General features: G+C 32.4%; 15 protein-coding genes across 15 annotated transcripts; 9 read left to right on the top strand and 6 right to left on the bottom strand.

Moving 5' to 3' along the window:
* Nucleotides 1–103: 103 nt before the first annotated feature.
* manF (alpha-mannosidase) lies at nucleotides 104–3759 on the top strand (the record flags this gene model as incomplete). Its single annotated transcript, XM_004354347.1, has 7 exons — nucleotides 104–301; nucleotides 391–482; nucleotides 573–1213; nucleotides 1287–2629; nucleotides 2715–3000; nucleotides 3070–3378; nucleotides 3635–3759. The coding sequence occupies 7 exons, from the start codon at nucleotides 104–106 to the stop codon at nucleotides 3757–3759; spliced, it is 2994 nt and encodes a 997-aa protein (XP_004354399.1).
* A 148-nt stretch (nucleotides 3760–3907) lies between these two features.
* On the bottom strand, nucleotides 3908–6516 carry DFA_10498 (uncharacterized protein; the record flags this gene model as incomplete). The annotated part of the gene is made up of 3 exons (XM_004354346.1): nucleotides 3908–5398; nucleotides 5476–6156; nucleotides 6253–6516. The coding sequence occupies 3 exons, from the start codon at nucleotides 6514–6516 to the stop codon at nucleotides 3908–3910; spliced, it is 2436 nt and encodes an 811-aa protein (XP_004354398.1).
* A 328-nt stretch (nucleotides 6517–6844) lies between these two features.
* On the top strand, nucleotides 6845–8528 carry DFA_10497 (uncharacterized protein; the record flags this gene model as incomplete). Its single annotated transcript, XM_004354345.1, has 2 exons — nucleotides 6845–6848; nucleotides 8269–8528. 2 exons carry the CDS (start codon nucleotides 6845–6847, stop codon nucleotides 8526–8528), a joined length of 264 nt encoding a protein of 87 aa, XP_004354397.1.
* Nucleotides 8529–8776: 248 nt separating this feature from the next.
* Nucleotides 8777–9360, top strand: spc1 (signal peptidase complex subunit 1; the record flags this gene model as incomplete). The annotated part of the gene is made up of 4 exons (XM_004354344.1): nucleotides 8777–8779; nucleotides 8896–8955; nucleotides 9053–9139; nucleotides 9247–9360. The coding sequence occupies 4 exons, from the start codon at nucleotides 8777–8779 to the stop codon at nucleotides 9358–9360; spliced, it is 264 nt and encodes an 87-aa protein (XP_004354396.1).
* A 544-nt stretch (nucleotides 9361–9904) lies between these two features.
* On the bottom strand, nucleotides 9905–11970 carry DFA_10495 (uncharacterized protein; the record flags this gene model as incomplete). Its single annotated transcript, XM_004354343.1, has 4 exons — nucleotides 9905–10719; nucleotides 10805–11314; nucleotides 11394–11809; nucleotides 11921–11970. 4 exons carry the CDS (start codon nucleotides 11968–11970, stop codon nucleotides 9905–9907), a joined length of 1791 nt encoding a protein of 596 aa, XP_004354395.1.
* A 2774-nt stretch (nucleotides 11971–14744) lies between these two features.
* Nucleotides 14745–17349, bottom strand: DFA_10494 (uncharacterized protein; the record flags this gene model as incomplete). Its single annotated transcript, XM_004354342.1, has 4 exons — nucleotides 14745–16205; nucleotides 16279–16754; nucleotides 16830–17085; nucleotides 17173–17349. The coding sequence occupies 4 exons, from the start codon at nucleotides 17347–17349 to the stop codon at nucleotides 14745–14747; spliced, it is 2370 nt and encodes a 789-aa protein (XP_004354394.1).
* A 323-nt stretch (nucleotides 17350–17672) lies between these two features.
* DFA_10493 (uncharacterized protein) lies at nucleotides 17673–18170 on the top strand (the record flags this gene model as incomplete). The annotated part of the gene is made up of 3 exons (XM_004354341.1): nucleotides 17673–17724; nucleotides 17791–17910; nucleotides 18079–18170. The coding sequence occupies 3 exons, from the start codon at nucleotides 17673–17675 to the stop codon at nucleotides 18168–18170; spliced, it is 264 nt and encodes an 87-aa protein (XP_004354393.1).
* A 136-nt stretch (nucleotides 18171–18306) lies between these two features.
* Nucleotides 18307–19806, top strand: DFA_10492 (uncharacterized protein; the record flags this gene model as incomplete). Its single annotated transcript, XM_004354340.1, has 4 exons — nucleotides 18307–18600; nucleotides 18753–19034; nucleotides 19089–19298; nucleotides 19357–19806. The coding sequence occupies 4 exons, from the start codon at nucleotides 18307–18309 to the stop codon at nucleotides 19804–19806; spliced, it is 1236 nt and encodes a 411-aa protein (XP_004354392.1).
* A 291-nt stretch (nucleotides 19807–20097) lies between these two features.
* On the top strand, nucleotides 20098–20283 carry DFA_10491 (uncharacterized protein; the record flags this gene model as incomplete). Its single annotated transcript, XM_004354339.1, has 1 exon — nucleotides 20098–20283. One exon carries the CDS (start codon nucleotides 20098–20100, stop codon nucleotides 20281–20283), a length of 186 nt encoding a protein of 61 aa, XP_004354391.1.
* Nucleotides 20284–20573: 290 nt separating this feature from the next.
* Nucleotides 20574–21070, bottom strand: DFA_10490 (uncharacterized protein; the record flags this gene model as incomplete). Its single annotated transcript, XM_004354338.1, has 3 exons — nucleotides 20574–20771; nucleotides 20818–20845; nucleotides 20883–21070. The coding sequence occupies 3 exons, from the start codon at nucleotides 21068–21070 to the stop codon at nucleotides 20574–20576; spliced, it is 414 nt and encodes a 137-aa protein (XP_004354390.1).
* Nucleotides 21071–21391: 321 nt separating this feature from the next.
* On the bottom strand, nucleotides 21392–22112 carry DFA_10489 (uncharacterized protein; the record flags this gene model as incomplete). Its single annotated transcript, XM_004354337.1, has 2 exons — nucleotides 21392–21592; nucleotides 21690–22112. The coding sequence occupies 2 exons, from the start codon at nucleotides 22110–22112 to the stop codon at nucleotides 21392–21394; spliced, it is 624 nt and encodes a 207-aa protein (XP_004354389.1).
* Nucleotides 22113–22489: 377 nt separating this feature from the next.
* On the top strand, nucleotides 22490–22871 carry DFA_10488 (uncharacterized protein; the record flags this gene model as incomplete). Its single annotated transcript, XM_004354336.1, is given in 2 exon segments — nucleotides 22490–22780; nucleotides 22800–22871. 2 exon segments carry the CDS (start codon nucleotides 22490–22492, stop codon nucleotides 22869–22871), a joined length of 363 nt encoding a protein of 120 aa, XP_004354388.1.
* A 59-nt stretch (nucleotides 22872–22930) lies between these two features.
* On the top strand, nucleotides 22931–23504 carry DFA_10487 (uncharacterized protein; the record flags this gene model as incomplete). Its single annotated transcript, XM_004354335.1, has 2 exons — nucleotides 22931–23275; nucleotides 23436–23504. 2 exons carry the CDS (start codon nucleotides 22931–22933, stop codon nucleotides 23502–23504), a joined length of 414 nt encoding a protein of 137 aa, XP_004354387.1.
* A 310-nt stretch (nucleotides 23505–23814) lies between these two features.
* Nucleotides 23815–24336, bottom strand: DFA_10486 (uncharacterized protein; the record flags this gene model as incomplete). The annotated part of the gene is made up of 4 exons (XM_004354334.1): nucleotides 23815–23880; nucleotides 23921–24041; nucleotides 24091–24155; nucleotides 24178–24336. 4 exons carry the CDS (start codon nucleotides 24334–24336, stop codon nucleotides 23815–23817), a joined length of 411 nt encoding a protein of 136 aa, XP_004354386.1.
* A 1078-nt stretch (nucleotides 24337–25414) lies between these two features.
* On the top strand, nucleotides 25415–26895 carry DFA_10485 (uncharacterized protein; the record flags this gene model as incomplete). Its single annotated transcript, XM_004354333.1, has 6 exons — nucleotides 25415–25579; nucleotides 25636–25837; nucleotides 25917–25966; nucleotides 26001–26187; nucleotides 26392–26486; nucleotides 26680–26895. 6 exons carry the CDS (start codon nucleotides 25415–25417, stop codon nucleotides 26893–26895), a joined length of 915 nt encoding a protein of 304 aa, XP_004354385.1.
* Nucleotides 26896–27019: the final 124 nt, after the last annotated feature.

The following is a 27019-nucleotide window of genomic DNA, read 5'->3' as shown; positions in this document are numbered from 1 at the left end:
TAAGAATCTGTGTTTGTCTCTCTTCCTTTTTCTTTCTTTCTTTTACCAACAATCATTTAATCAAATAATAATTATTCATTTATATATATATATATAAATCAAGATGACAAGGCAAAGATCTTTTACCATTATTATTATTACTCTTATCATTTGTATAAGCAACATTTTAGCACAACCAACAACTCCTCCTCCTCCTCCTCCAACTCCAACTCCAACTCCAACTCCACCTCCCAGGAAACCACTTGTTCTACATATTGTTCCTCATACTCATGATGATTCTGGTTGGTTAGAAACTTTTGATGTTTGTATTATACCTATCCCAATCCAATCAACTCAATCATATTAATGAATTATTATTATTATTATTATTATTATTATTATTAATTTTAGGAATATTATAATTCAGATGTTAGATCTATTTTAAATACTGTCACTTATTCATTACAAAATGATCCATTAAAGACATTTGTTTGGTGTGAAATGTATGTTTTGTTGTTGTTTAACTATACACCACAGTACATATAATGGTTTAGCTTGATATATTAATTATGTTTATTCTCTCTCTCTTTTAGAGGATTTCTTGAAAAATGGTTTGGTGATATGATAGTACCACAAAGTTCAAAGGATGCATTTAAAAGTTTTGTTCAAAACAAGAGAATAGAATTTGTTGGTGGAGGATATGTACAACATGATGAGGCATGTCCAAATGCAGATTCAATCCTACTCCAAATGACACAGGGTTTTGAATTTATCACCAAACAATTTGGTAGTCAGTATCTACCAGAGACTGCTTGGCAAATAGATCCATTTGGGTATAGTGCTGCTTCATCATCGTTGTTTTCTCAACTTGGATTCAAACAAGTGGTCATCAATCGAATCAAAGCATCTAAAAAGGCATTGATGAAGAGTTTTTCTGAACTGCAATTTGTGTGGCGTGGTAATCCCAATCTTAAAGAATCCTCTGATATCTTTACTCATGTATTGGATGATCATTATGGACCACCCCAACAATTCAAAGATCTTACCATCGAGTATCCTGGTGGACCCAACGACACACTCACTCCATTCCAACTATACCAACTCACAAGTTTCTTGGATTCAATTGGACGTAGACAATCTGGTTACTATGAATCACCTCATTTTATGTTATTAATTGGTGATGATTTTACTTATTCAAATCCAAGTTTATTTAACAAAGTTGATAAATTAAAAGGTAAAGTGTAAACAAACAAAAACAAAACAAACATGATATTAATATTTTATTTTTATTTTAATTGTTTATTTAGAAATATTATCAATATATTATCCACTTGTTCAAGTAAAGTATAGTACACCATCAGAATATTTTAAAGAATTGTCGGAATGGGCCAAAAAAAAGGGATTGGTATACAAGATGTATGATGGTGATTTCTATACTTATGGAGATCCAAATGATTGGTGGACTGGATATTATACTTCTAGAATGGTGTTAAAGGGATTGGCTAGAAAGGCAATGAATGAATTTAGAGTGTCCCAATATTTGTCATCGACACTTGTCAACCATTCACAAGACTTTAATGGTGATTTGCAAAAGGCTAGCGCGGATATATCAATTGTCCAACACCATGATGGTATTACTGGTACTTCTGTCGTCCATGTTGTAAACGATTACCTCACTCGACTGCTGACATCAATGAAAATCACAACGTCGGTTAGTACCGCAGCACTTTCAGAGCGATACAATTTCTCAACCCTAGAGATGTCAGATCATCGTCCAATCATTGATTTTGGAGATTCCAATGTTGTGCCAGTCGTGTTGTACAATCCATTGGGTTGGAAACGAAACGCACCACACTCTATCTATGTTAAATTGCCATACAACTCGGTTGCTATAAACTGTCCAGTATCGGTATGGAGTGGGGACGATCAGCAACAAGATTGCGACTGTCTATTTGAAGAAGGATTTGCAGGATCAATGGTACTGAGAATCGACTGGATGGTGGAAATGCCTGCATCGGGTATATCTACCTATTTCATCAAGAATCAAGAGCCAAGTGCATGGTCAAAAACCAATCCAACAGGAGACGCTAGACCAATCATTTTGCCAGTAGTGTATGACCGATATGACAATCCCAATGTTCTCGAAAACTCAATGGTTCGTGTCAATTTTAATCCAGTCACTCAAATGGCCCATACCTTTGATCTCATCAAGGACAATATGTCAATGTTGGTCGATCAGGATATTGCACAATACGATGGTGTTGGAGGATCATACATTTTCAAAACATTTGGACCAAGCAAGTCAATCACCAATCCAAACATCACCAAATATCTAATTGGTAGATTTAGAAAGGATGTGGTTACTAGTCACTCGAATCCCAATCATCCCGAACCCGGGTTTAGCACTGTCGTGACTACTCGTCTCATTGAAGGTAGTAGTCACGTTTTCTTTGACTATAGAGTCCGTGGTTCTCCCAACAAAGATATCATTGTCCGTTTCAACACCAATTTCCCAAACCCTAAACTCTACACTGACGATGGTATAAACTCAATCAATAGACATATTCAATATAGAAATTTGGATATTGCAGAAGATTATTACCCTTCCATTTCATTTGCCTATCTTGAACAAGATAATATTAATTTTATTGTTTGTATCAAAAGAAACAAAAAGAAAAAAATATTTTGTAAATTGGAATCTTATTTTAATTCATCATTTTTTATTTCTATTTTAGTGTACAAATGATAGAAGTAGAGGAGTATCATCAACATTAAGGGGTGGAATTGAATTTATGTTGCATCGAAGTTGTTTACAAGATGATGGTAAAGGTATGAGAGAACCAATGATTGATGACTCTACCATTCTCACTCAAACCCAAGTCTATTTTGACTCTTCATCCGAGTTGGCTCGTCATCATGCATTGTTGTTGGAAAACCCAATTAAAACTTTCCTTGCCAATATTCATGAAATTGGAAATAATCAAGTACCAAATTTTAATATTCGTGAATCTTTATCTTCAGGTAAAGTATAAAAAAAAAGAAATAATACGCAAAATAATTTAATCTAATATCTTTTCTATCTTTTTTTAGAATTATCACCAAATTTATATATGATGACATTAAAAAAAATGAATGGTACTTGTTTGTTTATTAGATTAATGAATATTAATCCAAATCAAGCATTGACCGTATCAGTTGATAATTTAGTACCTGGTTTTGCACCCACTCATGCTCAGGAAACTGATTTATCTGGATTTAGAGAACCAAGTATAGGATCAAAGATTCAATTCAAATACGACAGCAATCTATATTTCCAAAGCGCTTTCCAAACTGAAAAAAGATCAATCAGTGCCCCTTCTCTTAAAGTTCAATCTTTTAAAAAGAATCAAGCAACCAAAGGTACTGACTTCCAACTACAAATATTACCTTTGGAAATTAAAGCTTTTTATTTATTTAAATAAAACAAAATATGGTTGACAACATAAAGAAAAGAAGGGGTTATTTTTTTTAATAATTTACATTTATTTACAGTAAAGTTTCTGGACCACTTGAGAAGAAATTGATAGAGAACAACACCAGGTGGGGGTAGGAAGTTGGTAGACCAATATTGGTGGTGTAATAATATTCCTCGGATATTAATATTTAATTATAATAGTAGAAGAAATACAATTAATATTGGATTTTAAAATAATATCCTCATCAACAGTAGAGGGTCTTTATTTAAATGAATTGGTTTCCTCTTTTGGTAAAGTTTGTAGAGTTTTCAACTGGATGAGGTGATGTGGTTGTCAATGAAAGGAGGTGAGAGGGGTTGACCATTACAAGTGAATAGAAGGAGGGGGTTAACCTTATAATAATATTATTTTTAATTCATTTTGATCCATCATTTTTGTTGTTGTTTTTTTGGAAAAAATATATTTAGTTTAGTTTAGTTTATTTTAACACCATTTTCATCATACAACCATTTAGGGAAAACACGTTTATAGAGGGACATGCAAATAGTATCTTGTTGATGCATGGTACCGTCAAATGTACATTTCATGTAACCGTGAGTACCGAGAGATTCACGGATATGACCGACACGACCCATCTTTGTAAAGAGTTCAACCTTTTTGAACCAATCGATATCTTCTGGGAAGTAAAACATATCACGAACGACGGCAAACTTTCTCGAGATGGCCTTGGCTATACGACCAGTCAAGAGAATACGCTTGGCAATGATACGATCGGGGTTGACCGAGACGAGACGACCAGTGGCGACCAACTCTGAGCACGACGAGTCGCTAAAGACGACGAGGGGGGCGGGTACAAAGGTAATTGGGGCATAGATGGTGGCCATGGCATTACGGCCTGGTAAAAGGAACTTTTCGAATTTTTGTTTATCGCAGTTTGGTGCAGAGAGCGAGTAGATGGGACGAGTAGAGTATTTTCTAAAACCAACGTGGAAGACAACCTCTTCCTTGCTCTTGACGGGTGGTTCGTAGAGACGATGTTTCTCGAGTGAAAAGTGGAGGACTGATACCTTGTTTTCGTATCTCAAGAGACCAGTGGCGATAATGGGGGCTTGCTTGGTGGTTTGACGAGCCTTGATCTCTTGGACGGTGGGGAGGATGGTGGCTTGTGGGCCTTGTCCTTGGACGAGTGTGATGCGGACCAAAGTGCCATACTTGACGGGTGATGCATTTTGCACTTCGATGGAACGACGCATCGATTGGTTGTATGAGTGGAATTGGGAAATACGGGCATAGTCAATGGGCAAGTTCTCTCTTGCGTCCCATGGCGATGTACGGAATGACTTTAGACCTCTGTATTTGGAAAAACGGATTCTGCATGGGAAATCCTCTGGACTTTCGATTTCGTCTGGGAAATGCATTTCGTTTTGTTCGTCGGAACGTTCTCTTTCATCGTCCATCTCCAACTCTTCCTTTTCCTTTAACATCTTTTTGTAGTCGTCCTTGGTGACACCCTTCCACTTGTCTTGAATGATATTCAAGTCTTCAAATTCCTCTTCCTCACCAGCGCCGGCGAGTTGTCCTTCGATTGGGTGATCGTCAACATCGTCATCATTCATCTCTTGGTTCATCATTTCATCTTGACGATTTAAATCTTCGTTCATTTCTTGATCGTATACTTGTTCTTCGTCTTCATCATCCTCTTCTGCTTCTTCTTGTAAACCTCCATCTTCATCCAAATACCAATGAGCTTGATACTCTGAAGTTCCCTTTGGTACTCTGATTTTCTTTTGAGCCATTTCAATTTCCTCGTTGGATGGCATGGTTTGTTCTTGTTCATTCAAATCTGGAACATTGACACAATCAATCGATTCTCTTTCCTCCAATGTACTTGAATCCAAAAGTACCAATTCATCTGATTGATTCTTGTGTTGATTCTTTACATTATTATCTTTTAATTTTTCAATCTAAAAAACAAACAAATAAATATATTAATATATTAATTTTTCTATTTCTTTTTTCTTTTTTCTTTTTTCTTATTTACCTTTTCAATTTGGAAATCACCAATTTCAGGAATATAAATTAATTGTTTTGCATTTAAATGATTACCTCTTAGGTAACCTTCGATAGCAACCGAACCCTTTCTAATGTCGATCATATTTTCAATCATAATGTATGGACGCATGTGACGCCAGAGGATTTCATTGACATGCATAGTCTCGAGGAAACGGAGTACCATTTGAGCATCTTCCTCTGAATCGATGGGGAGAACCTTTGGTTCACCTGGGAACTGGAAGTGGTAGGTGGCAGTGATGACCTTTTTGACGTCGTTACGTCTCTTGACGGGTACTTGTTCGAATCCTTGCATGAGGAGCATCGACGATGGCACACCTTGTGCTTTGATGACTGATAATAAACGTTCGGCTTGATTGTCCAATTTGAATTCAGCAAATTGTTGTTGTTGTACTTGTTGTGAGCATCCAGATACATCGACTGCAAACAATATAATATCCGATACCTTTGCAAACTCAACCATCTCTGATACCTCTCTACTGTTGCAAACAAGTAATGTTATTCTAGTCTTTCCATTTGATCCCAAACATAATGTTGTATATGATGACGATGATTGGTCAACCATTACATTTGATTGATCCATTCCATATTTTGTCATAATTAATGTCTTTATGTTTTCAATATTAACATTATCTGTTAATGGTATAATTGACTAAATATATAGATACGATTTAAATGATATTATATACATTATTAATAAGTAAAACAAAATATATCTTTGATTGATTATTTTATCTCTCAAACATACAACTATTCTTGGTTCAGCCAAATCAGGTAAACCTAATCTCTTTCTTTCGATAGCATCAGCCTTTTTAGATGAGTTCATTTTTGAAGCCTTTTGACGAAGGATCTCTTGACGATTGGGTACGACGGCCAATGACTTTATACTCTTTCTCGTTTCGACTTTACCTTCGGTTCTACGCTTGATTGCACCTTTGCTATCATGCTTACCACTTTTGAATGGTTTATTTTGTTGTTTAAATGTACCTGATCTATGTCTATGTTCCTCCATCCTACTAACTCTTTACTAATTAAACTAGATAGATATAATATAGACTATTAAACTAAACAAACAAATGATAATAATGTAATAATCAACCCTTTCACGTTACCCTCAATCGGTCGTTCGTTTTTTTCAAACCTTTTTTTTTTTTTTTTTTTTCTTAATTTCGCTCTGATACCTCAAGTACTTGTGCACATACTTGATAGAATCAATAAAATGATGAGAATATCAAGTACTCTCTCTAAGAATATTTGCTAAAATGATAGATTTTTAAAATATACCAGAGCAAGATGAGTAAGAGTGCACAATCCCTACAGGTATCAATTCATCAAAGAATATGGGTAAATAGGAGCTATACATGTTGGTTGCTACTTTCATGTTATATATAACTCCAATTACAATGACGCATTCCGATAAACTGGAAACTATGAATATCCAAGAAATACAAAACATATTGCATTGATCCCCATCACTAGGTTACCAATAGTTACATGACCGAGGTTAGTTAGGAGAATTGATATCAATGGTTTTAAGTTTTGCAATTGTAAAGTACTTGTTAATCATTATTATCAATTCTCTTAATTACTACCAACTGTACCATCAATTATTATTACATATCAAGAGATGCATGTATAAACTTTAGAGTTGTTATCAATAACTGACCAATTATTATTTCATCTAATCTCCTTTTCATTGGAATATAAAGTTTAATTTAGATCGATCATGACAATGGTTCCAGATTTCACAGATGGAGGCAGGATGGTAACACAATGAATGGATGGATAGATGGATGGGTGCTCGAGATACTTTGCTGTTATACGAATTATTATTATTATTATTATTGTCACGATGAAAAAAGAAAAGATACTACCCGAAACGAAACGCCTCGCTTTGTCGTTTCAAACAAACCCCTATGAATGTAAAAAACAGAACTCCTAAAATAGCCTCTGAAATAGGAGCCAAGTGTCAAGCAAACACACCAATTTTTCATATGAAAAACACATAAAGGTGGGTTTGATGGTTAATGGGTAGGGGCCCTCCCTCCCTCCCCTCATCTGATGGATGACGTTTGGGTGGTAAGTGTTCTGTCTGCAATCAAGGGTGTGGGTGTGGTTTCATCGATGCATGTGCATGATGATTGATGATGATGATGATGATGACAGTAATTCTCTCTCAGTGGAGATAACATACAAATAACCAACCCACCCATTCACATTCACTGCATCTGCAATAGCAAACTCTACAGTTGGAGTTGGACCTAAAATCTTATCTCGGCGTGTCAACACACTCTCCAATCTCTCTATTTCAACAACAACAATAAACGAATCATCACAATTTGGATAATATATATTTTAATTATATAATTGGTTGCGTGGATGGTTTGAGAAACCTTTAAATAGAGGGTTCCTCTATTGCAGCAGTGAAACCATCTACATTTCATTGTTATTACTCATATTACTTTACTTGTAATATATATCAAATCTTGTATTAATATTCATATTGTATCTCTACCATTATTATACCATACCATTATACCTCTGTAACATAATGAACAAATCCATTATTATTACCCTTTTTACCATTGCTTTACTATTTACTATTCCATTTGTAAATTGTGATAGTATGTTATATAGATTTATATAAAAATATTATTAAATCATTTCAATTTGGCAACTAATTTGTTCTCTCTCTCTCTCTCTCTTTCCTTCTCTTTTCTTTCCTTCTCTTTCTTTTCTTTCCTTCTCTTTTCTTTTCTTATAGTTACCAATGTATCACAAAATGGTAAACAATTAACTATTTCACTTACAAGCTCACCAGTTGGATGGTTCCAAATCCAATTATTTAATAACCAAGAATTTGTAGATATCTTTGACTATTGCACATCGACCATGAACTCGATTACATGTTCTCTTCCAAGTGTTGGTAGTTGTAATTCAGTCAGTCTTTGGGGCAGCATTGGTATTGGAGGTCCAACCGTTCAAAAGACATCCCAATTCTCTTGTACCGTAGTTGCTGCTTAATAGGATTTAGCATAAACACATTTATTTGATCAAACCTGTTCTTTTAGATAATATAACACAATAAATACATGTACATAATGATCGTATAAACCAAAAATGAATGAATCAATGGATCGTGAATGATTGTCTTCATCCTCGTCATCGTAGCTTCGAAAAATGAAATTAAATTATATATTGGGTTTAAAAGGAGATCATATTTTAGTTTAATCATTTTAATATACCTTTCAGCAGTTGTGTATAAATATAAAATGGTAAGATGTATATAGATAAGACTCTCTATACTCAATTACAGTAGTATAATAATACTAACATTAGATTGTTTGTTCATCACCCTCATTCATTTATGTACCGACTGCGATAATAAAAGGATTTCGAAGGTCAAAAATTAGCTGAAAAGTTGTATCAATATATAATCATACTCTTTGGTGTATGTACAGTAATAGATATAGATATAGATAGATAGATAAAGATATAAAGTAGTAATCTAACAATCATATATATAATCATTTATTGTTTTGTTTTAGATTATTGGATGGATAGCAGGATTCATTAAACAAAGTTTCCAAATTACTGTATACTCTGTTGCATTGGGAACCTTGATAGCTTTAATTGTAAATGTCACTAACATGGTCGAACCTACTCACAAGAGGAGGACTGATTGTCATTTGATTGAGTATATTATATTAACACAGTTTCATTTGTTTTATAACTTGTATAGGTTTGTTTACCAAATTATTCATTCTTTAACAAACATCAATTGAAATGGTTACAACCAAAACAACAACCAACAACAACAACACCAACAACAACATCACCGACTGCTACTAAATAAGTTAAATACTAAAATATAAGATATAGATATATAAACATTGTATACATAAAAGAAAAGAATGAATAGGGTATGGTCTAGGAGGATTAAAATGGATTAATGATTGATATACTACTTTTCAAAAAAGTAATCATTTTTATTATTAAGTTATCAACAATTATATTATAATTGATATATTTATTATTGGCGTCAAGAATGAATGAACGGATGTAAGGAGGAAGGTTTGGTTTGATTAGGTTAGGATTATAATTAATTATTATTATTATTATTAATTTACACAAATATCTTAATTTTGGATGGATATTGAATGTTCTGGAAAATAGGATTATTATTATTAAGATTATTATTTTATCAGTTGGATTTGGAAAAGTTGACGATATATAACAATTATGGTGTTTTGGTATATGATGATGATTATTAGGGTTAGGGGATTTGATTACATTTGGCTTAAAGAGTGTATTTACAAATTGGATTGTTGTTGGTTTGGAAAAAAAATTGGATTATTATTATTATTATTATTATGTCTTTAATGAATATTGTTTTTTGTTTAAGAGGTAGTTGGTGGTGAATTGGCAATTGGGGGTGGAGGGATGGAGGAGGATTGCGTTGGTGGTGGGAGATCCAACATGTTATTGTCATTATTGTCATCTATGCAAGAACAGAAACATCCACAAGAGCAAGAGACGAGTGAGATGACCTTGTCGGTGATATAGGCTTTGAGGTCGGGTGAGACATGAGTGATCCAATTCTCCGAGTCTTTGATACGTGTCCAGTTACGAACGACAAAGTTGGCAGTGACATTACGCAGCTGCCAGCATCCGTGACTATCGGCGACAGAGAGGATAATGGGTGCATTCTCGACATCGATGTAATGCCATAAAAAGAATTCACAACGACTCTTGAGACCAGACAATGAGAAAAAGTCACCCCATTGCAAGAGCTCACAAGCATTCTCCCAGGTGATAGTAGCCACACCGCAATAGATGTACTCGAGTACACCGTACATGGAGGTGTAGGGTATGTGAGGCAGATGGATTTCCTGTTCCTTGGATTCGCGACCCCACGAAAACATGGCGCGTAACTGCTCGCAACGCGACGCACAAATAGCCTTGTGAGCATACAATTTCTTGTCTTCGCAGACAAAGCAGACGTCGGAAAAGTCTGGGTTGTTAAACATCTTCATCAAGTCGTTTCCAATCTTGGTCGTGTTGACCGTCACCGACGGCTCCTCAATCTGCAGCTGATCGGCAATCTTTCGAGCCAACTCTACCACCTTTGGATGTGTACTATGCAACAATACAAAAATAGATTGTACTCCATTATTTACACTTAATCCTTTCCATACTTCTACTTTATATTGATCTAAAAGTAAAAAGTAAACAATATTAATATATATATATTTGTTTGGTTTGTTTCTGTCTCTGCTGTGTCGCGACCGCGGTCTTACCATTTCTCATTAAATTATATAAACAATATAAAGCAAATAATTGAACTTGAGGATACTTTGAATGAAGTAATGGGATGTGTGGTTGAAGTGTGATCCAATGACAAACGAGATCCATTTGGAGACTATTGTTGACGACAAAGGTTTCAATGACATCGAAAGCTTTGTTTTTGTCTAGGATGGGATGGTTCTCTTCATTCATTGATAGATTGGCAATAGTGAGGGTGGTGAGGAATTGTACACGACGGTCGGTACTCTTGCTACGAGGAATCAAGAATAACTCTACAATGCCTTCGTTGACAATTTTGACTTGGTTTGGGTTAATCTCTCCACGATCGAATCTATACTCTGTGATGTTTTGTAAGATGGCCGACGACGCCAATTGCACTTCACCTTTGTGTACTCCATTTGCTCTATTATCCACTTCATCCTTTGTCAATAAATAATCACTTGATTGTATTTGTTTTAATCTATCCAATACTCCTTCTTCATATAATAATACTTTCAAGTCGGCTAAACAAGTAAGAGTAAATAAACAATAATGTATTAATAAATATTATAGTACTTTCTTTTCTATTGTTTCCTTTTATACCTTGAGCAGATAAATGCCAAACTAATCTAAGAGCAGAGGTTTGAATCTTTTTAGTTTCGGATAGACATAGATCGAGTAGAGATTGAATGGTACTCTTTCTCTTTTTGGTGTACTTGTCTAGATCAATATCGGTGTATTTGGTGTTGGGTGATACTTGATTACATGGATCGACGGGTGAAGAGGTGGGTGATGATGCTGGAGAGGATTGAGTCGATGAGGGTGGTGATACGGGTGATCGACCGTGATTGGGACTCATATGTATATGTGTTTGCTTGTGGTTTGGATGCCTCTTGACGTGATAGTAAAACGATGGATTCTTGAATAGATCTACTACATGAACCGTTGTACACAGCATCAACCCTTTTAATCCTTGGTATTGTGCATCAACATTATTTTGTAATATTTTTTCGATAAATCTAAAATATAATAATAGTAAAAGTAAAAGTAAAAGTAAAGTAAAGTTTCAAAAGTATTAATATAAATATAAATATAAATATATTATTATTAAATATTAATTAATTAATTACCCAACTGCCTCTGAAATTGGATCAGCTTCTTCAATTCCTTCTGACATCATTTTTGTTGTTGTTGTTGTTGTTGTTGTTGTTGTTGTTGTTGTTGTTGTTGTTGTTGTTGGAATGAATATATTCTAATTCTTATTATTATTATTATTATTATTTCTTGACTAATTTGTTTGTTTTGTCTTGTATTGTTTGTTTGTTAAAATCTAATAGAAAACTAACTATAGAATTATATTATTGTATTGATAAATGATAAAGGTATTAGTAATTCATCCTTCATTACGAATATTATTAATATTATGATATCTGTATGAAAAATCCCGATTCGTGTTTAAAACAATAATAATATTGTATTGTACAATTTGATGTTTTTTAAACTATAATATTACCCCACCCAACTTATAAAGTAATAAACAAATAACAATAACAAATAATAATAATAATAATAATAATAATTTATCACTTTTGGTTTAAATGATCCAACAATCGCGTGATGCTCTCTGGAAAAAAACAATCAATACTTGATCCAAGTTTTTTTCTATTCTACAACTTTTAAAACGGTATGACTGACTTATTATTATTATGATTATTGTAGTACTACTACTGATATAAATAAGAATCTTATGATTGTTTGTAATGATGATGTAAAAAGTACTGACTGAAGATAGATAGATAGATAGATAGAATAACGGTTCCTACCTAATGTTTGAGATTTGTTCTTTTCAAAAACTCTAAATGAATGATAATAATAATAATAATAATAATCGTCCCTGCTGTTATGATGAGGATGCTTTGTTTGTTTGTTTGTTGATATGGATATTATTATTATTATGATTAAATATTGTAATTTGATCAATCAGTCAATAAACCAAAATATTATTATTATTTGATTTCATTCATCATCTTTCCTTGTTCCCATTTCATCAAGTCGATTAATTGTATTGGTCACAATTGTAGAGGAAGGATAGGATAGATGATGATACTACTAGTACTACTAGTACTACCACTACTCCTGCTTGCTGATGATGATGATCGTTATATCTTTCAGATGATCTTCCTGTTTGTTACAATATCCCTCCTCTACCTACTACACATACATTCATACATACAACATAAAAAAAAAATAGAGTGAACATATAATGAATGCAACACTACTCTGTTCACATCGCACTCTCTCTGAGTGGTGTTGTGTTTGTCGATTGGGGGTAGGTAGTGAGTGTGGTTGTTTTGCTCGTTGTTGTTGTCGTTACTCGTGTATTACAGTTTTGGTACTCATCATATGCCTGTATACACGCCACATGTAAAGTAAACAGTTGTTATTACTTCCAAGTGGATGTTGTTGTTGTTGTTGTTGTTGTTTTTGATTCTAAAATTACTTTTCAAGTGGTGGAGGTGGTACCAACCCAATAATATCATTCTTCATGATTTACATTTCTTTATATGGTGTAATGTAAACAAGAAGAAGAAGAAAGAAGAAAGAAGAATCTATCACATGTTTGATTTGATATGTTATGTGACATTTGACTTGTAATGTCCAACAATAAAACAAGGAGCAAAACAATGCTGCAATGTTTGTTGTTGTTGTGTGTTGTTCCAAAAACAAAAATATTAAAAAGCTTTTTTTTTGGAAGGATAAAAATAGAATTGAATGCTGGAGAATGGAATGGATGAAGGAGGAAAATAAAGTAATATATATATAGTAGTAGTATCCTTACATTATTTATAAATGATTGTTGTTGTTATGATTAAATAATATTATTATTCTTATTGTCTTACTGTCTCTTTTTAATCTGAATTTTGATATATATATAAAATAATAATAATAATAATAATAAGTATTATGATAATGGTGGGATTGAATGAAAATAGTATAGTATAATATAATATTTAATATATATATTTTAAAAAACAAATGAAAAATCAGAAACAAATTTATTTATCTCTCTCTTGTCCCTCTTGCCTTTTTTTATCTCTCTCTCTCTCTCTATGTCTTTTTATCGCCTTTATGTTTTCTCTGTGTGTGTGTGTGTGTGTTTGTTTTCTCTTTATCTCTATTTCCTTATCAAATACTTGTTGTTTTTAAGTAAATGTGTTTTAAAAATCGATTGTAAAAAGCAAGATGGAACTTGTACAATTATTATTATTTTGGGTTAAACATGAATGAATGAATGAATTAAACGAGAAAATGGAGGGTGATAATGAATAGGATTGAACTCTCTCCCACACAGACACCATTGTGTTTTAGTGCGATTTCTCGATTCCCTTTAAAAAACCACTACCAACCACTAGCTCTTATTGTTTGGATGTGGGTGTGGGTATTTTTTACTTAAAAGGCGCGACAATCGAATGTATGTGAGTGTGTGTATGAGACATAGAGACAATGGACAAAGGAATATATAAATTATTCTTAGCTTACATTTTAACTCTTTTTTACTTTCTCTTTCTTTTAGTTTTGATTTTTTGTTTTTTAGGTATATTTATTAGTTTTACTAAGTAGTTTGTTGTAATTGTTGTTGGGGTTGTATATAAGATGTTCATTTTACGCCCTCATTTGTGTAAAAGAGTAGTATTGTGATGATTTAAATCTATTAAAAATAATAATAATTAAATAAATTCAATTTCAAAAAAAAAAGTGTAGAGCAACAGATCCAGAGAAAGAAATGGAAAATAATATTTGTTTTTTTTAGTTTTCAATTCTCTTCATCTTTTAAAAAATCTACTACTACTACTTCTTTAAAAATTCTAAATATAAGTGTTTCGTGATACAAAAGATATTGATAATTGTTTTTTTTTTTTTTTTACTATTTATTTTTTTGTATTTATTTATTAATTATTTGCCAACCCATGTTGTTGTTTTTCTAAAAGGATTGTGAATAAATTCTTTCTTTGCAATGAGTTGACGAACAACATGCATTAGGTTTCTGGTTCGTTCGATAGTGTAGAGCCCTTCACCACAAATTACAGGAGCAAATGATATGTAATGTTCAACGAACGCCATTATTCTTTCGATGATCATTATCATCTCGTCTGAATAGGTACAGCCGGAAAATTCTGGATCTACAAAATTCATAAGATCCACCATTATGGATCGAGCATGTTCTATCTTGAACCAATCCTTGTCCAATCGTATCTTAAAAACTTTACATTTCTTGAAGATATATAAAATAGAACCACCAAAGACTGCCAATTTTGGATAAAAACTCTCTGAGTGTTTCCCATTCTTTGCTTTTTGTAAGTCACTGACTAATTTCGTTATTATTTTTGGTAACGAGGGTAATTCGTCGTGTAATACTCGAATTCCATCGAGTTGCATTATTTTGAAGATTAGGTGGCAAATGCTGCTCCAGGCTCCAAGATACTCAATCCTTGCAAAATATTGGATCTCTTTGGTGGGATTTTTGCGCTTGAAATAAGCCTGTTGTAAATCCGCAAACATTGAAAGCGATTCATCCAAACAATAGAATAGTGGGTGATCACCCATTACGCCTCCTCCCACCGAGTCAATTAGGTGATGGAAAGTTGATATTATTTCGATATAGGAGGGGACGCGTACATCTTCATTGCGAAAATTAAACGGAGCAATATGATTGAGATTCATTGATATAAAGAACTGGTCAAAGATGTCCAAGATAACATTTTGTTTATCATTCACCATTTCTTGAATCGTTTCTTTGTGGCACACCGACGAAAATAGATGTGGGATGATTAATGACGATGTCCTGTTTTGGTATTTGGTAAGAGATTTGGCCAACACCAGTGCATAGGGATAAATATTCGACAATGAAACCACTTTGACAATCTCGTTTAACAATAAAAGATTGTTTCGAATTTCCACTTGATCTTCTCCCACTACTAGCTCTTCTTCTTCTTCATCATCACCATCTTCTTCTTCTTCTTCTTCTTCATCTTCATCTTCATATTCTTCTTCCACCTCTTCATCTTCTCCATCTTTGGGGTCACCTTTTTCATCATCCTTTATCTTGTATATTGTATCATCTTTGTCAATGTCCAATTTAACATAAATATGCTTTAGAAATTGTGAAAGGTAGACTGGCATGACATCTCTTGAGAATCGAATCACATTCTTCAAGTCCAAGAGATTGAAAACTTGATCCTCTTTGGCGGTGATTGTATATTTGAATAATTGGTGAATGGATCTTGAAACAAGTTTCTTGGGAATATTTGGATAAATGAGACAGAGTATATCTATGACTATTCTATATTCATCTGTTCCAACGATATGAGGAGGTTTGAATAGTTGAACAAGAGGCATGACTAATCTTGAACAATCCTTTTTGAAAGAGAAAATGAAATGAGTATCGCGAGAATGAGATTTAATTCAGTGGTTATCTTTAAATACATACCAATTTTGGAATAATTGATCTTATCTTTTTTAATGTATCTGATAGTGATCCAATTGATTTTGAATCAAATGTAGCCAATATGATATCGAATAATTCTTCTTTGTGATCCACGAATCTACGTTGGTTGCGATATGCTGTGCGTCTTGATGAATCGTGGAAATACAAAAGGAAATGTGAAATGAACACTTGACACATACTTTCTCTTTCTTCTCGAATCGATAATGATGATGCAATGGTTTTTATAGCATCACCAACAAATAAATAATCTTTGAAACATTCTGATATTACCTCACGTATAGGTTCACTATCCAACTTTAAACCTTCGACAACAGCCAACTTGATATCAATCTTTCCCTTTACCATCTCTTTTTTTATAAATTGAAACATCAACATGAAGGAAATATCTCTAAGATTCTTATTGTCATGTTTCATTGCATTGTTTATAAATTCAATCAATTCATCCCATTCTAACTTCTCTTTTTGATAGATACAATTAATTAATTAATGATCTTGATATATCAGTGATATATTTTTGTTCAACAGCAACATACCGCCATAATTTTTCATTGACCTTGCGATCCTTATAATTGCATCGGTCTTGCGAGTAATTGAATGATCGTCGTCATCATCATCATCATAGCTAATGGTTTGTTTCTTTAAATATTCCAAGACAACTTGCTTTACTCTTTGTTTAAGTTGTGACGATGTATTATTGAAGGTTATCGTCCAACTCAGTGTATGGATTGCTTCATTTTCAATGATTGGGTGAGCGTTAGGCTTTGAGGCAGTGCTATCAAGTTTCCTTTTCTTTTTAGAATTGATTGTTAGTATAGATGATGATGATGATGATGATTAAGATCAAGTCAAACACACTTTGCATACATGTATACATACATTGGGATTGTAGGTTGGAGGCATACCATTTGAAACAAGATAGAGCAACCATGGTATCACTTTTTGTTTTGTTGTTTCACTCTTTATGTATTTGTCTATACCACCACCACAATATTTAAATTTAATGACAGCACATATAAACTGATCGGTTGGTTCTTCTTCTTCCATAAAGATCATTATAAATCTTTTTATGTTATTGGGAGTGCACACTAAAAGATAATATATGGTCGCCTCATAAGATATACAAAAAAAAAAAAGGTAAAAAAAATTAATTCTTTCACTTTTTAATTTTTTTGTTTTTTTCACCATAAATATCTTATAGAAAATGTACACTTTTTTTTCATGTTTTTCTTCTTGTATTCATCATCATGCTAAAATTAATATTATTCTTTGTATTTCTCAGCGCTTGTTACGCTGAGTTAAGTTGCATCAATCCTAAAGGGGTAAAAGTAAGTTGGTGGATATATCTTGCTGATCGTACTTTAGAACCAACGAATGGGATGTATGGACAAGGTTTATATTATGATTCAATCATAATGGAAGCTGACAGTGGTAAATATTGATATCAATTGTTTTTCACACAATTACCATCTAATAACTTTATTCGCATATCTCTAGAACCCGTTATGGAATCCCAACAAACCGCAACAGGTACTAGGATCAGAACTGAGTTTTTTGAAAAGCTCATGTTACAACATCTGGCGACGGTACCACAGGGGCTCGTCCCACAATCGGAATGTAAAGATTCAATTTCAATTGAATGGTTTCACGACCAAGGGGAAGCCCCCGAATCCATTAAATTCGATGATAACAATTATTCTTTCCATAATGCTCACATAAAGGTATTATTAAAAAAAGATGACCAAAAAAAAACTAAAAAAATTAACTCTAAATTTTTTTTATTAGGCTCTGTTCGTGCACGACCGAAGCAACAAGAAGGGGTTTTTTATTTCACATACTATGAGAATGCCCTACATGCAGGATGGGAAGGATTCTAGAAAGTTTGATAATGACCCTAGCCCTTATCGTAGACTCTTCAATATTCCAGTTGCTAGCAACCCCGGCACCCAACCAACCCAACATGCTTTTTGTAACAGTTTATCAAACGAAAAAGATATTGGAACGTTTATCAACATGTTATTCAAAGCCAAAGCTAATCTGGTCGCCACAAACTTTGAAGATGAAGAAGACTGCAATTCTTTTAAGAGTTTGCTTCCATTAAAACCCGCCATCAATGATATCTCTGTTAAATGTACCCAAAATTGGAAGAATTCTCAAAAAAAACTAAAATTACGTCGTCGTAATGGTCTCCGAATGGTGGCCAATTTACTAAAAAGTTCTGAATCATACGAAACCACAAAAAGTTGCGTGGAAAATGGAAGTGAGGACACTGACCAGTGGTCGCCCCCAAAACTTGGTGAATTTGAAGTATTTTCTTTTTGTATGTTATGTCAATGTATAATTATTTAATTTTTTACTCACAAATGAATCTTTCTAAGTTGGAACCCCGACAAAGGATAATGACAGGAAACTAAAGACATTGGTCACTCAAATTAAACGATGAATACTACCAAACTCAGAGTTTCTGTTTCAAAGAAAATTTTGGTAAAACAAGAACAAAGGTCCAACAAGTTCAAAAAGTTAAAAAAGGTAAAAAAGTTCACAAAAGTCCGAAGAGCCCAAATCCAATGTTAATAAGGAAGAGTACTTTGGGTAAAAAATATTGTAAATCAAACACTTTTAAAGTGTCTGATTTTCAATGCCATCAAGAGCTAGCTATCTCTAGTTATAATGAATGGGGGATGGAACCATGGCTATTTGTTGCACATCATTATCAAACTTGGTTTTATATTAGCACCTGGGTAAGTTATTTAATACAATTTCCTGAATAATATTTTGACCTTTATTTTTACTAGAATTACTATTTACCATCCATTTCAGGTGATAAATGGGGCCTGTTCAACATTAATGGATGGACAAGTGAGTTTAGTAGTCTTTTGCCAGCAGACAAGAAAATTACAAACACCCATGAAAAACTAGCCATTTCCGCCATCCCGAGCTCTAATCTTCTTTGTCTTGGAGATTCAAATCGAACGCCCTCACAGATCAATCATGCAGGAAATATTGTAAGTCTAATTAATTGATTCCAATACATATCGTCGCTGACTCTGATTTTTATTCAAGTATTGCATAAAAGTTAAAGAAAAAATGTTAAATAGATTGAAAGAAAAGTTCGTTGGTTATGATGTATACAGAAAGCTGGAATTGGGACCACAGGCTTGGTGGGATACTAAAAAGCGCCAGGAATGTCAAACAAGTGCAGTTGGAGTTTTTACACCAAACATGGACAGTGTTAAACTTTTCTTTGAGAATAGAGTGGCATCTGAGGAGGAAGCCTCATCTGAGGAGGAAGCCTCATCTGAGGAGGAAGCCTCAACTCAAGCAAATACATCAAAAAAAAAAAATTTAGACAGCAGGTACATGAGAGGTGTTAAATTATTGGCAGGTAAGAAGAGGATTTCTATTCCAACGTATGGTAGTGCCACCCCCAAATTTCCTGGTTCAGATTCCGAAGAGTCAGATTCCGAAGAGGAATTGGATACGGATGAGGAATGGTATTCGGGTGATGATTAAAACAATTAACCAATTGTTATTGTCATTAAATCAAACAATGAATATAGAACAATAAATTAAAATATTGATTTTAGATATTGGATTATAAATTCATAATTTTAACTTTATAATTTCCAATATTTATAATTCTTCAATTCCTACTCTCATTCTTTACTGGGAATGTATTGACATTGAATGAGAGATTAATCCCAGATACAAAATGAAATATTAAATGATCATTTGATTTCTATTTATGAATTTATCAAAAGTAAACATGTTTTAAAAGGGTTGGGTATCGAAGAAATAACAAGAATGGCTTTGTATCAATTATATAAAGAATATTGTAATAATAATATCAAAACAATAATTCCAAAGAATGAAGCTTACAAGCGTTTAGAAGAAATTGGTATAAACTCTCAAAAAGGAAGACAAAATAATGTTGTATATCAATATAGCAAAGAACAATTATTGTCAATTTATAAAAGCAAAAGTTTATAACAAAGAATGATGATATTTTTAATGATGAAACTGATGATGAAATAGAAGATAAAATTGGTGTTGATCATATTGAAATGCAAAAGATAATAAAACAACTTGAAGATGACAAAATTGAAGCACAAAAGTTCCATGATAAAGAGATTAAAAAGTTGAAAAATAAAATAAAAGAATTAGAGGAACAACAAAAGACCATTGATATTCCAAAAGAACCAAAAATAAAAGAACCAATTGAACCAAAACCAAACCCAAAACCAAATAGAAATGAAAAAATGATTGACTTGCCATGGATATTATAAAGAATACTCTTTTACAAAATCATTTGTAGCTGTTAGATTGTTTCTTGGGACCATTTCTATTAAATCATTTGGTAAAATTTGATCAACCATTATTGGTTGTTGCTGTTCTGTTTGTTTTGCTTGATTTACTTGATTTGCTTGAATCGTTCTTTCCAATTCCAAAAGATTCTTTTCTTTCATTTCATGTTCAGTCTATAATTGATGTAATTGTTCATCTATTTGTCTTGTATTTTCATACTTGCCTTCCAAATCTTGTATTCTCTTTTCTGTCAACTTTTGATTGTAAAGTATTTCCATTCATACAATAGAGCATTTGGTTGATTCTCTTGTATTAAATTAAATTCTAAACCCAATTGTTTTGCAAAACCTAAATCATAATGAGTATAATGATTTCTTTCGTTAATTTTAAAACATTTATGATTACCATTTACAATAGCTTTATAAATACCTGGAGGAATAAATGATAAATCATTCAACTCTTGTGTTGTCATTGTTTTGATGAGCCACGTTTGATTGGAATCAAAATGCACGATATTTCATAATGGCACCATACATCTTTCTAATGTCATATTTGTACAATGGTCCTTGATAACCATGATCTGACCAAACCAATACACCACTTGAGCATGCACTAATCCTAATTCTCCTTCATCTTGCTCAATATAATCTGGATGAATGGTTGGGTTGTATTCTAAAAATAATTGATAAGCTGATTTGGTTATTGCTCCTCCTGTCTTGTAAAAATTTACTTTATAATGAGTTAGAGCGTTTAATTTATCTGCTGTTTGGATAAACTTACAATAAGTCTAAATTTAATCCACCAAACAATTTGATATATGTATTTGGACACAGGTAATAGTATTTCTTCGATTTACCTCGAATTCTGTTTTTGTACAATTGCTATATTCAATTCCATTAAATAACTTTACAGTACCATCATCCAAATACTGATATACTATTGGTTTCTTTTCCTTAGATGCTACTCCATGAACCTTGTAATCTCTTTTTTTTATCTACAGAGTAATGAGCTTTTGTTAGTTTGATTCTTATTTCTTTGGTAGCATTTTCTCTTTTTGATGTATACGTACATCCTTGATTACCACTAATTACAATCTTGAATCTTGAGGGTAGTCTTGATTCTATTTCATGAATCTTGTCCAAAGGAACTAGATCCGTTCTATCCAAACCAATTGCCTCTTTAAGTGACTCTGGTGTTGAGAAAACGGATCTAGTTGTCTTGGGACAAATGAGCATCATTGCTTCCCACAAACAATCATTCTCTTTACCATTACAACCTCCTGCTTTTACTACTACATCTGTTGGTATGAGGTATAAAAGAAAAGTATTAAAGTATGGTGGTTCATCAACATTGTATTCTGTAGGATTGAATAAACTAACAGGCTCTCCTACGTTTGTAAGTTTACCTGTTTTCCAATCATTCTCCATAAAAGGTAACAATACATGAACTGTACCTCTTTGATAAAAGTCATCTGACAGTTGCTGTGCTTCTCTGATTACATCATCTCTTGTCATTCTACCTATTTTAATCTGAATACATCTACTACCTTTTCTTGCTACATTTAGCTCTGATACTTCTGATTTGTTGCCATCTTATCTCTCTTTATATATCTATATGAAATAAAATATTTAATTAAAAAAATATAACTCAACAATTGATCGATCTGCAAGTTGTGATCTTTTTGCTAATTGATTCATGTTATCTCTATGAATCTTTCTTTTTAAATGTTTATATTTATTTATTTATTCACTCTTGATGCCATAACACCACATTCACATTCTATTTTATGTGTATTGTATTCTAATACTCTTTTTCTAAACTCTGGATCTTGATAGTATTCTACCATTTTTTTAATTTCTATATTTATTTATATAATTATCTTTAAAAAGAGATGACAACAAATAACAAGAGATATTACAAGACATTTGGATTAGAAAAAGCAGATAAAGAGTATTTATTAAAACAAGAATTGTATAATTTATACAAGACACCTAAAAGAGATTCATTTACTAATATGCCTCATATTCAAGAATATACAGACAACTTTAAACAACAAGCAGATTTATTATTTTTACCAGATGACAATGGATTCAAGTATGCATTGGTAGTTGTAGATTTGGCAAGTAGATTGACAGATGCAGAACCATTACAAAATAAAACAGCAAAAGAAACAAGACATTGGGTAGTATATTACACAAAAGAATGATGGCACAAGAGATATTAACTGGCCAACAATCAAAAGAATGGGTAGAAGACTTGCCTGTTATCATTAAAGCAATGAGCAAGAAATTCAAGAGATTAAAAAAAGACAGGAAACAAAGGTTTGTCAGACATGCCACTATGTCAAGGTGACTCTTGTGAATTATTGGATCTAGGAACAAAGGTACGTATAAAATTGGATGAGCCTATAGATTATAATACTGACCAAAGATTATATGGTAATTTTAGATCAAGTGACATCAAATGGAATCCAGAAATTAAAACCATTCAAGACTTGATGTTGAAGCCATCTTTTCCTCCTCTTTATAAAGTTAATGATTCAGATATATGGTATACCAAGAATCAAATTCAAGTTGTAGACAAAGATGAACAAAAACCATCAAGTATTGTTGTCAGAGGAAAACCAACAACATACAAAGTTTTACAAATACATCAAAAAGATAAATCAAGTGGCAAAGTATATTATCGTGTTGAATGGGTTGGTTATCCAGAAAAAAAAGTTGGACATGGGAATCTAGAATCAAGTTGATTGAAGATGTTCCTGATATGGTTAAAAGGTATGAGTCATTGAACAAATAAATATAATAATTATTTTATTTATTTTTTATTCTTTTTAGGATTTAAATTCAACAATGACCTCTACTAAGCTATCTACAAATTTAGGAAATGAATTAAAGAAATGGTAAAGAATCAAAGAATTAGTGTGATCATTGATTTAATTGTATCATATGCTCAAGATTTAAAAAAAAAACAAAAGATTGGTAGTGGAAGATCAAACAAAGGTCTTTATGATAGCGAGATTGAAAGAATAATGAAACCATATCATAGAAAGGGGTTTGAAAGAGTAATAGCAAGTGATCAATTAAATTTATTGGAACCAAAAGACAAGATGTCATTTATAATGAATTTGGATCCACACAACAAACCAGGTGAGTGTTGCTTTAAAAATATTAAAATCAAAGCAGTGGGGTAAGTGTTGTATTAAAAATATTGAAATCAAAGCAATGAGGATATTGGAAACAATGGACGGAGAATATTTGATGGTTGCGTTTTCATTGTATCCTTCAAATGATATATTCCCAATATCATTACCCAATTTTACATTGTCAAGGTTTGCTCTTTCTTTTTGTTGAAATGATAATTCTTTAAGGAATCCATCAGTGTGTACTCTTTTGATGTGTTCTATATTTGGCAACATGATAGTACCAATCATTGATCGACCCCTTGAAATAATAAAAGGGACGATTCTTGCCCAATGGGTATCATACATACATTTTGTATTTTGGAATTTGATTTGTATTATTGATTGGTTTGGTCGATGCAACATAATCAATCCTCTGGATAGTCAAAAAAACTTACTTCTCGTTTCAAACCACCATCGTGTTGTGTGCTACTGACGTGTTTACCATTTATATTTCTTTTCTTGTGTACTCTTTTACCCATAAATCCCAAAAGCTTTTGATATAATCCTTTGACCAACATTTGTATTTCTTTATCTTGATTTTTACTTGCATCCATTTCATTACTTGTTCAATATAATTTTGAAATAAAGTACGACCATTTATTTTTTTATCTCCATGATCTATCATCTTTTTCTTGTCTTCTCTTTAATTTCTCTCATTGCAACCTCATTTGGATTAGACCCTGTACAGGGCTGCTTTCTTTATAGAGTTTCTGTTGCTGTTTTTTCTCATCCTCTAATGCTTCTCTAATCAACTTTCTAATCTATTTTTTATCATTCTACTCCATGTTGTATGTATCGTCCTCTTTTATCTTTTTTTAATCTTAATGGTATCTGTTTTTGCTTCTTACCTCCAATCATCATCTTGTATTATTATACAATATAATTATGTTTTTTTAATAATCAAAAGTTACTTCAAAAAATTGATTTTATGCTGTTTTCTTTATTTTTCCTCAATCAATGACCCCATTTCGTACGATTTTTTATATGTGGAACTGGGAGATTTTTCGAAATTAAAAAAACAAATAATATGACCGCTACTGAGAGGACGGTGGGCAGTTTGCGGAGTGTCGATCAGATCTTTTTTTTTTTTAATATTTTCATTTTTTTTTTCATCTCGAACAACTCACAGAAACCAAATTTTGAGAATGTATATTAAACTATTAAATAAATAAACAAATAATATGAACGCGCGAGGAAGGGGGGCCTTAGTAACGCTGCACGTCCCCGACGGCAGTTATAGAGTGTTGAAAGGTACCCACCGTTACTATGGGTTGAATTTAATTTTATTTGTTTTTAATTTTTGTTGATCTGACGATCTGCCGATCTGTTACGGTGAACGGTTTACTGTTGACTATATCTCTTCAGTTGGAAAAGAATTAAATGAAGATGATCAATCAACTATTATTTCTATTCCTTTTGGTAATTATTCAAGAAAATCATTGCAAAACACATTGGAAAGCAATTGAATGCATTGTCACCAAACAATGTCAAATATGCAATAAGTTGGCCAACATCACAACAACCAAATAGTGGATATCTTCAGGCTTTGCAGCCAATGCAGCATTAAATCTAAATGTAACCATCCCATTCAACGAATTATACTAATCCATTTTATCATTGGACAAGGATATTATGTTGAATGAAACATTATTGGTTAGATTTGTTTGGTCAGAACTACCAAATATTGGTTTTGGTGCAGATGCCTCTCTTACTCCTCAAACAAACCCAGTTGCTTTCTCTTTACTTATTCCTTATTGTTATACTACAACAGCATCACTTACAGGTACAAATCAGCCAGTATCATTAAGATTAAATAGACTAAATGGTATTACTTTGGAAAGAATTTATCATAGTTTATTTATGTGGCTTCAACAAATTTGGAACATTTTTACACCAATATTAATAATACAAGGAGAATGCAATACGATTATTACCCAGGTTTAAATGATGACTTTAAAGCATTGCGAGGCAAATTGATAGATTCAACTATTCAAACACCAAATATTCACAACTATAATTGGTGTTGGTTGGATAGATTTGATGATGGATCATTTGGTTTGTTAGATGAAAATATTGTTTCTGGAATTGATTTAAATCTAGGTGAGGTTAAATGGGATTTTATTGCATTTTTAAGTGTTGCAACCAATCTTACTCATCAATTACTTCAAATGGATTGATATTAATGTAAATATTATTTATTCATTATTAAATAATATAGGAAAATGAAATTCAACAAACAATTATTAAAACAATCCCAATTGGTGGTATCATTCCTGGTGGTTATGGAAGGTTGATGGTTCAAATGAATTTGGATTTTGTTCCAGATCTTATTACATTAAAACTCTATAGTTTAGATGGAACACTTCATATTGGGGATGTGTACACAATTAGAACTTCATTGATTAGTGACAACAACCTTTTTTCCTTTTCAAAAATATCCACCACAAATTGAAATTTACATTTTACAAACAAAGTGGAGCCTTTATACAAGGAGCTTATTATTTTGAATGAGTGGATCAAAACAACAATTATTTGGAAAATGAATTGGAATTTGCAGCTGTATTTCAATTTACCAAATTTTAAATCAACATATATATAAAATGATAAAGATAATAATGTCATTGTGGAACCAATCAAACTACGACAACCACCAAAAAATGTCAAAGGATCAGAATTATTTAATCAAGTAAATGCAAAAATATTGGTATGTGCTCCAAAAAATAGTGGCAAGACTGTTGTTATAAAAAAGATTATAGATGAATGTACTAACAAACAAACAAATGTTTCAATTTTTTGTGCAACAGTTCACAATGATCATAGTTGGTTGGAAATTCAAAAGGATTTGGATAAAAGAGGAATAACATTTATGACATTTACAAATTTATGATGATGACAAGGCAAATGTATCGGAAGCATTTATTAAAAGTTTACAAGTAAAACCAAATGAAAATAGTAGATCATTGATATTGACCAATAATTCTGTGGTAGAGAAATCATCAAAAAAAGAAGTGGCACCAGATTATTTAATTATTTTTGATGATTTATCCAATGAATTAAAAGATCCAAGTATTACCAAACTCATGAAGATTCATTTTAACCAAGATTATTATTAGTACTCAGGTGGAAAGACACCTCATCACACATTAGAAAAGGTATTTATGTTTTGCTATTTAAAAATATACCAACAGAAACATTAAATCATTTATGAAGAACTATCACTGACAATTCCAGAGATTT

Source organism: Cavenderia fasciculata (assembly GCF_000203815.1).
Source record: "Cavenderia fasciculata unplaced genomic scaffold Scf_EU5ZYIE02H8LDV-5, whole genome shotgun sequence".
Lineage (NCBI taxonomy): Eukaryota > Evosea > Eumycetozoa > Acytosteliales > Cavenderiaceae > Cavenderia > Cavenderia fasciculata.
Note: the sequence above shows the minus strand (reverse complement) of the source record. Positions and strands in the feature narration are given on the sequence as shown.